The following is a 9,880-nucleotide window of genomic DNA, read 5'->3' as shown; positions in this document are numbered from 1 at the left end:
TATACATTCTTAATGTTGTAAATGACTGTTGTAGCTGGAAACGGCAGATTTTTTTATGGAATATCTACGTAGGCGTACAGAGGTCCATTATCAGCAACCATCACTCCTGTGTTCCAAAGGCACGTTGTGTTAGCTAATCCAAGTTTATCATTTTAAAAGGCTAATTGATCATTAGACAACCCATATCCAATTATATTAGCACAGCTGAAAACTGTTTTGCTGAGTAAAGAAGCAATACAACTGACCTTCTTTAGACTAGTTGAGTATCTGGAGCATCAGCATTTCTGGGTTCGATTACAGGCTCAAAATGGCCAGAAACACAGAACTTCATTCTGAAACTCGTCAGTCTATTCAAATTCTGAGAAATTAAGGCTATTCCATATGAGAAATTGCCAAGAAACTGAAGATCTCGTACAACGCTGTGTACTACTCCCTTCACAGAACAGCGCAAACTGTCTCTAACCAGAATAGAAAGAGCAGTGGAAGGCCCCGGTACACAACTGAGCAAGAGAACAAGTACATTAGAGTGTCTAATTTGAGAAACAGACACCTCACAAGTCCTCAACTGGCAGCTTCATTAAATAGTACCCGCAAAAAAAACAGTCTCAACGTCAACATTGAAGAGGCGACTCCGGGATGCTGGCCTTCTAGGCAGAGTCGCAAAGAAAAAGCCATATCTCAGACTGGCCAATAAAAAGAAAATATTAAGATGGGCAAAAGAACACAGACACTGGACAGAGGAACTTTGCCTAGAAGGCCAGCATCCCGGAGTCGCCTCTTCACTGTTGACGTTGAGACTGGTGTTTTGCGGGTACAATTTAATGAAGCTGCCAGTTGAGGACTTGTGAGGCGTCTGTTTCTCAAACTAGACACTCTAATGTACTTGGCCTCTTGCTCAGTTGTGCACCGGGGCCTCCCACTCCAAATAATATTTTGGTTAGAGACAGTTTGCGCTGTTCTGTGAAGGGAGTAGTGCACAGCGTTGTACGAGATCATCCGTTTCTTAGAAATTTCTCGCATGGAATAGCCTTCATTTCTCAGAATTTGAATAGACTGACGAGTTTCAGAAGAAAGTTTTTTGTTTCTGGCCATTTTGAGCCTGTAATCGAACGCACAAATGCTGATGTTCCAGATACTCAACTAGTCTAAAGAAGGCCAGTTTTAGTGCTTCTTTAATCAGGACAATAGGATTCAGCTGTGCTAACATAATTTTAAAAGGGGTTTCTAATGATCAATTAGCCTTTTAAAATGATAAACTTGGATTAGCTAACACAACATGCCATTGGAACACAGGAGTGATGGTTGCTGATAATGGGCCTCTGTATGCCTATGTAGATATTTCATAAAAAATCAGCCGTTTCCAGCTTCAAGTCATTTACAACATTAGCAATGTCTACACTGTATTTCTGTATTCCTTTTTGTTATTTTAATGGACAAAAAATGTGCTTTTCTTTCAAAAACAAGGACATTTCTAAGTGACCCCAAACTTTTGAACGGTAGAGTATATTGGGTTGATTAGTTGCAGTGCATGTGGCGTAGATTTAAATGCACAACCTTCTGCTACATTTCTGAACATCAGACAACATGCCAATGATATGGATGCAAATTAATGCTGCATAATGAAGCTATTGAAATGGAGCTCCTTAATCAGCGGTGAAATTGATGCCCTGACAAGATAGCGACAGAAGCACCATTCAGTGAGTGACGTTAAGTGTGCATGAGTGAGAATTATTTCATCAACAAACTTAAGCTTTGGTTTTCTTTCTGTTGCCACATATAGACACAAATAACACATACTATAACACATTCAAATAGCTAAGTGATGCAGTCATACAAACAACTGATTATATCAGGCAATGACCACATAGACATAGGTGGCAAAGGCTCACATTCAATTACGTTCTCCAGCAAATTAATGGTATGGTAGCTCTGAATGTTTCTGCAGGGGCCTCTACGCCATTCCCAGAAACACATCAAGGCCAAACAAAGGTCCCTGGACAGGTCTTATGACTATATGGCCTCTGGTCACTCTAACTGTGACAGATTGTGTGATTACGAGGCTTGGCAGTCTTGTCTTACCGTGGTGGTCTTCACCCGGCCCCCAGGCTGTGTGCAGGTCCAGCCCGACTGGTTTACTAAGAGGTCACAGCCCTCGTCTTCCAAACAAGGCATCATTTCACACCACTGCCGGCTCCTCACAATGCGAGCTGTGGGGAGAGGAGAGGAAGAGGGACGGTTTACTCTCGTTATGGCCGTGGCTCTGTGGCTGATATACCATTAGCTCATCTATCTATCTATCTATCTTACAAGTCAATGGTTAATATATTAAATCAAATATTTTTTACTACAGTGACAAAAGCACAAAATGATATCAATTCACAAAATCCAAGTACATCCAGTCAGATGCAGAATGGATGAACAGTTTTGCACAACATCTGTGAGAGAAATTCTGTCAAAACATATGGCAGTGTCTGGAAGTTTGCAGGCTGCTTTTGCAAACTGCCCAGCTATCATTTGGGTTCATGGAAGTTGTGGGAACGTATGTTTTTGGTTTCCCATTGGTTCTCGGAAAACAAAGCCATACATTTTCTGACCAGTAAAACTGAACGTTTTATTAAACATTCTGACAATGGAAGTCAACATTTTGCCTGCTAATGGGAACGTATATTTTTAGGTTGCAGGGAGGTTCTAAGAATGTTCCACTATGGTTCCCGCAAATTTTTCCTGGGAGGTTTTATTTACGTTCTGAGAACAAAAATTATGGGTTATTATTTTAAGGTAATTAAATAAAGTTTTAAGAACATACTCTAAATGTTTTGAATGTTATATAGTGCATGTTTTGAATAAATTTTTGGGGTTATTTTGAGGTTTTTGATTAACCTCCTTAACTTGAACTGAATGTTTCAATAAGACTTTTAATAACACTGCTAGCTTATTTTGGGAAGACTGTTTTGAACTCAAAGCACAGATAGGACACCCTGGAAAGTAATTAACTTTGGCATTAATCATGCAAACACATTTATTTTTTATTGTGGCATGGCGTGAGTGAGATTCAAACTATGATATTTTATTCTCTATCCATGGAATTAGTCCACTGCACCACCAAGACGGAGCTAGCATGTTTTTTCACTCATACAAAGCTGTTCATTTTCTTTTCAAACAGACCCCATTTCAAAGGAAACAAGCACTCATTAAGATGTGGCCAATTAGTGGGTGTGGCCAACACACTTAACAAGATAGAGGATAGATAGAGTTTTGTTGATGCTGGGAACAGAATGTATACACTGAGAATACGAAACATTAACAACACCTGCTCTTTCCATTACACAGACTGACCAGGTGAATCCAGGTGAAAGCTATGATCCCTTATTGACCACGTTTACATGCATACCAATATCCAATCATTATTCAAGTTGACGCATATAAACACCTTATCCCGTTTACTGTTGTTTTTGTGGTCTGCACAGGCTCAGTTTCGCATATCATGGGTGTTTGTGTGATGATGTTTTCATCTGAGTGTCAAACAAATCACTTCAAAAAGTAGGCTACCTGTGCAGTTTGATCCACCATAATAATTCCCTAATAATTCAGCCTACTATAATACATTTTCTATCATTTAAATTAAGTTTCTACCTGTAATTTCCTACATTTGGTAGGCCACAATATAATTACGACTTTTGGTAGGCCATTTGTTTGTCAACTATGGTTTGATACATGCAGCTTCTTTTCTGTCATGACTTTAGCCGCAGAAGACTAAATAAAGCAGTACTCACCAGAATAATGTCTTACATCAAAAGAATGAATGCATTAGTAATCTAGTTAACACCACTAAAGTTGTCTATTTCAATTAGGGACCATGGAGGAAACATAACTCTAAAACAGTGGAAAGATTGGTCCTGTGCAAAGTGTCCAAATGTTATCAGTTTGACGGGTTCGAAGGAAATGAAAAGATGAGAAAATGACTAAACACGTTTCTGATAAGACTTCAGTTCGTCTTGGGTGTATATTTTATGTGGTTGAAATACTGTCTTCTTGCATAATAGTGTCAAAGATAACACATTACACGTGAATTCACATTTTCTCAAAAGATGCTGAAAGAAAGAAATCATATTTCTCCACTTCTGTTTCTGAAACAAATATAACATTTGTTGTATAATTTCACTGAAAGAAATGCATTTTTCTGCAGGAGTAAATATTATATTTGGCTACATGTGAGAGGTTATAGGCCTACAGTCAGTGTCCATATGTCAGTTAATATTCCATTTAACCCAAATGAACTTAAATTAGGAATATTGTGTTTATTCATGAAAACAGGGATACTCATGAGTGGGATATCAAAGGAGAGTATGAACAGCTACCGAATAAGACCTTAAGTGGGATATGGGCTACTATTCGGAATACTGTGTGCATGTAAACGTGGTCATTGATGTCACTTGTTAAAACAACGTCAATCAGTGAAAATGAAGGGGAGGAGAAAGGTTAAAGAAGTATTTTTAAGCCTTAAGACAATTGAGACATGGATTGTGTATGTGTGCCATTCAGAGGGTGAATGGGCAAGATAAAAATATTTAAGTGCCTTTGAAATGGGTATGGTAGTAGGTGCCAGGTGCACAGGTTTGTGTCAAGGTTTTTCATGCTCAACAGTTTCCCTACGTATCAAGAATGGTCCACCAGCCAACTTGGCACAACTGTGGGAAGCATTGGAGTCAACATGAGTGCAACTCAATATTATAAAGGTGTTCCTAATGTTTGGTATACTTAGTGTATGCTTTTAAAAAACATTCTTAGATGAAAACATTAGTCATGTTCAAAGAACGTTTGTTTTTAACTGTAAAGTTTTCTTAATGTTCTAAATACATGACTTTAAATCAAACCATGAGGAAACCTGTAGGAAACGTTATGCTGAAGTACTGAAATAACCACAGAATAACGTTGTTTCTTAATGTTTTCTGTGAACAATTTGAAAACATTACTTTAAATAGAACCATGAGGAAACCTATAGGAAAAGGTTTTGCTGAAGTACTGAAATATCACAGAATAACGTTGTTTCTTAATGTTCTCGGAACTATTTCCCAATGGCAAACCAGTTGGAGAACGTTCCTAGAACATTACCAAGAATTCAATTAAATGTAATCATGTTTGAACTTTTAGGAAACGTTCTGTTAAAGTAATGATTGACCAAGAAAATAACATTATTTTGTCAACTTTCTTAAATTTGCTGAGGATGTACCAAAGCCAAGCAACTATTCTGCACCATTCCCAGAACGTTGTGGGACGGTTGTATGCAAAATAACCATAGGACAACCACACTCTCACCAAGCTCTAGGAAAGGTTCTCAGAACGTTATGTGCTAGCTGGGAAACTAGAAAACCACCTGTGTACAGACAAGGAAATAGAGAGAGACAGAGGGGAGAGAGAAAGAGTAAGTGACAAAGAGAGGAGAGAGAAAGAGAATAATCTATTATATACACTGACACAGGGACTTCAGTGTCCTTAATGGAGGATGCAAGATAAAGTGTGTGATAAACAGAGAATGTAGGATTTGCAGCACATGGATGGACAGGGAACATGTTATGCATGAAGTACCATGATCATTAAAGTTATGAAACAGGAACACTCTAATGATCAGTACACTGCTGTACCATCTGAGCTCTGGTTGTAATTATGCACAGCCCACTGGAGGGAACCAACCAATGCTTGGGCTTAGATCTCACGATGGGTTGCGGCAAGGCTGCCTCGACCTTATCAAATCCGTCGTGGTCAGATTCATGTGTAAACGGCAAGAATCTGTCAATAATCTGAAGAATTATGTGATTACAAGTAGCAGTAGTTCTTCATTTTGGGTTTTCTTAATTGATTATTTGGACAAATCAGGATTACGCAAAGGCGGTGTTTAAACTGGGGCGGTGATTTCAAGCCCTGTGAGTGGTAGTTATTGTACCCCCGACAACAATCAAATTGTGTTTGAAAAGGGTGAAGATTTTGCTGTGAACCAATGGGGTAACCGAGCTAACCACAGGTTGTTTTCCCGTTCTATCTAATACCGACTGGGACTATGGAATGGACACTGCTAAGATTCAAAATACCTAGGTTGAAAACATCCTCACTCACCTCTTCCATGTTTACTGCTTCACACGTGTGTCCACACGGATCAGAAACACAGGTGAAATTAGCGAAAGGGAGGGATTTGGCCGAGAGTTCCTTTTGCGAGGGAGGAGACTTTGCTTCCTTCCTTCACAAAATGGAAATCACAATTGTCATTGTCATTCCCCACAGAAGTTAAAATGGAATGACAACTTTCGTGAGAACTTTACTTCTGGGTAACCGAGATTAGACCTTATCAAACAAGGTGAAAGGTGTTTGTGTGTGTCAGTAGCGGAGCCCATTTGTTCATACGCCATATGATATATAATAATGCCGAGATAATAAAAAGACAACAATCACAGTGATGAAATAAATTCAACCACATGTTTGTTTCATCACAAAACTGGAGAGCAGTATCTGTCCGGTGAAGTCCACAAAGCAAATATTGAATGTAACAAACAGTTTCATGACCTACAGCATGGTACAGCATTTGAATGTTTCTGACAGTTTACTAAACAACTACTGATTTAGAACCACAGAGAGTTACAGAAAGTCAGCACAAAGACAACAGGAGCACTGCCTCCGCTATTCCAGCACCATTTCAACTTAAACATTTAAACATCATCAAATCAACTAGACTACAGTTGAAGTCGGAAATTTACATACCCTTAGGTTGGAGTCATTAAAACTCGTTTTTCAACCACTCCACAAATGTCTTGTTAACAAACTATAGTTCTGGCAAGTTGGTTAGGACATCTACTTTGTGCATGACACAAGTCATTTTCCCCAAAAATGTTTACAGAGAGATTATTTCACGTATAAATCACTGTATTACAATTCCAGTGGGTCAGAAGTGTACATACACTAAGTTGACAGCTTGGAAAATTCCAGAAAATTATGTCATGGCTTTAGAAGCTTCTGATAGGCTAACTGAGTCATTTGGAGGTGTACCTGTGGATGTATTTCAAGGCCTACCTTCAAACCCAGTGCCTCTTTGCTTGACATCATGGGAAAATCAAAAGAAATCCGCCAAGACCTCAGGAAAGAAAATGTAGACCTCCACAAGTCTGGTTCATCCTTGGGAGCAATTTCTAAAAGCCTGAAGGTACCACATTCATCTGTTCAAACAATAGTATGCAAATATAAACACCATGGGACCACGCAGCCGTCATACCGCTCAGGGAGGAGACGCGTTCTGTCTCCTAGAGATGAACGTACTTTGGTGCAAAAAGTGCAAATCAATCCCATAACAACAGCAAAGGACCTTGTGAAGATGCTGGAGGTAACAGGTACACAAGTATCTATATCCACAGTAAAACGAGTCCTATATCAACATAACCTGAAAGGCCGCTCCGCAAGGAAGAAGCCACGGCTCCAAAGCTGCCATAAAAATGCCAGACTACGGTTTGCAACTGCACATGAGGACAAAGATCGTACTTTTTGGAGAAATGTCCTCTGGTTTGATGAAACAAAAACAGAACTGTTTGGCTATAATGACCATTGTCATGTTTGGAGGAAAAAGCGGGAGGCTTGCAAGCCAAAGAACGCCATCTCAACTCTGAAACACGGGGGTGGCAGCATCATGTTGTGGGGGTGCTTTGCTGCAGGAGGGACTGGTGCACTTCACAAAATAGATGGCATCATGAGGGAGGAAAATTACGTGGATATATTGAAGCAACATCTCAAGACATCATTCAGGAAGTTAAAGCTTGGTTGTAAATGTGTCTTCCAAATGGACAATGACCCAAAGCATACTTCCAAAGTTGTGGCAAAATGGCTTAAGGACAACAAAGTCAACATATTGGAGTGGCCATCACAAAGCCCTGACCTCAATCCTATAGAAAAATTGTGGGCAGAACTGAAAAAGTGTGTGCGAGCAAGGAGGCCTACAAACCTGACTCAGTTACACCAGCTCTGTCAGAAGGAATATTATTGTGGGAAGCTTGTGGAAGGCTACCCGAAACATTTGACCCAATTTAAAGGCAATGCTACCAAATACTAATTGAGTGTATGTAAACTTCTGACCCACTGAGAATGTGATGACAGAAATAAAAGCTGAAATAAATAATTATATTTATTATTATTGTGACATTTCACATTCTTAAAATAAAGTGGTGATCCTAACTGACCTAAGACAGGGAACTGTGAAACTGAGTTTAAATGTATTTGTCTAAGGTGTATGTAAACTTCCGACTTCAACTGTATATATGATTAGTCTAATACAGTGGAAACAAACTTAAAGAAACCTAAAATAATTAAATCCAATCAATGTTGCTAAATATCATGTGGCTGTCCATGGTACTGATTTATACATGTGTGTGTGTGCGCACACAAGTAGAAAAAACATGTTATTGACTCACCATACTTGAAGACTAGATGAATGCCAATGCCATCCTCCTCTCCTTCAATTTGGCATAACGGTCCATGGCTGTCATACTTTAGTACACGCTTTTAGCTTTTGATGTCCTAGACTAGCTAAAATGCTTTCTAGCCTAACTGCCCTCCTACGGCCTCCTCCACGTCTCCTGATGTACTGGCCTGTCTCCTGGTAGCGCCTCCATGCTCTGGACACTACGCTGACAGACACAGCAAACCTTCTTGCCACAGCTCGCATTGATGTGCCATCCTGGATGAGCTGTACTACCTGAGCCACTTGTGTGGGTTGTAGACTCCGTCTCATGCTACCACTAGAGTGAGAGCACCGCCAGCATTCAAAAGTGATCAAAACATCAGCCAGGAAGCATAGGAAATGAGAAGTGGTCTGTGGTCACCACCTGCAGAATCACTCCTTTATTGGGGGTGTCTTGCTAATTGCCTATAATTTCCACCTTTTGTCTATTCCATTTGCACAACAGCATGTGAAATTTATTGTCAATCAGTGTTGCTTCCTAAGTGGACAGTTTGATTTCACAGAAGTGTGATTGACTTGGAGTTACATTGTGTTGTTTAAGTGTTCCCTTTATTGTTTTGAGCAGTGTATTTTTTTTTATCAATGAAGGCCAAATGCTTACTGACATTGCCCAGACAGCATCCATAGACATAGATAGAGGACTCATCTTTGTGTCTGTGCCATTATAGTCTCTGTGACAGCATGGGCATTGCCATTGATTCAATCTCCATTTTGAAATAGTACATTTTCTTCTTCACGATTGGCTGATCCCTCCTGATGACACAGTTGGACATGACTCCAACAGGGTCACCAGGAGGTATCAGCCAATGAAGTCTGAAGTCCCACCCAGTTGACTACTTACAAATGGTGGAAACCCTCAATGGCGCTGCCCATGCTAATACAGCCTTTTGGCATCTAGTGGCATATATCGTTCTCTATGACAGCATCAGATACATGGGCTAGATATACTGAGACAGAGGGGCACTGTTTCCCTTGCTCTGATTATTTTTCGGGTGAGCTATGTACAGACAATTTTTTTTTTTCATAAATATAACATTTAAAATGTCAAATTTTTGGGGAAGCCTGGCTTCCCTTGGCATCCGTGAATACATACACAGCACGGGTGTGTGTGTGTGTGTGTGTGTGTGTGTGTGTGTGTGTGTGTGTGTGTGTGTGTGTGTGTGTGTGTGTGTGTGTGTGTGTGTGTGTGTGTGTGTGTGTGTGTGTGTGTGTGTGTGTGTGTGTGCGCACGTGTGCTCGACACCTGCTCAACACTGGAGACTGCAACCGTCCACCACAATATCACATGTTGGGAGAGGGTGTGTTCAGGCGTTATTATCAAGCCCCTAAAGCCAATTCCTGTTCACTAGCACGGTCAGAAGGGAAAACAACACACAGAAAGGGCAT

At 40.0% G+C, this 9,880-nt stretch overlaps 1 protein-coding gene across 1 annotated transcript in view; it reads right to left on the bottom strand.

Moving 5' to 3' along the window:
- Window positions 1-458: 458 nt before the first annotated feature.
- LOC120066577 (chemokine-like protein TAFA-5) overlaps window positions 459-9,880 on the bottom strand; it is a 173,861-nt gene continuing 164,439 nt past the window's right edge. The window contains exons 3-4 of the mRNA XM_039018003.1: window positions 2,080-2,207; window positions 459-500 (exon numbers count right to left, since the gene is read on the bottom strand). Of these exons, the coding sequence (XP_038873931.1) occupies window positions 459-500; window positions 2,080-2,207 (170 nt within the window). The remainder of the gene's footprint in view (window positions 501-2,079; window positions 2,208-9,880) is intronic.

Source organism: Salvelinus namaycush, chromosome 21 (assembly GCF_016432855.1).
Source record: "Salvelinus namaycush isolate Seneca chromosome 21, SaNama_1.0, whole genome shotgun sequence".
Taxonomy (NCBI): domain Eukaryota; kingdom Metazoa; phylum Chordata; class Actinopteri; order Salmoniformes; family Salmonidae; genus Salvelinus; species Salvelinus namaycush.
This window is presented reverse-complemented; position numbering and strand designations above follow the sequence as displayed.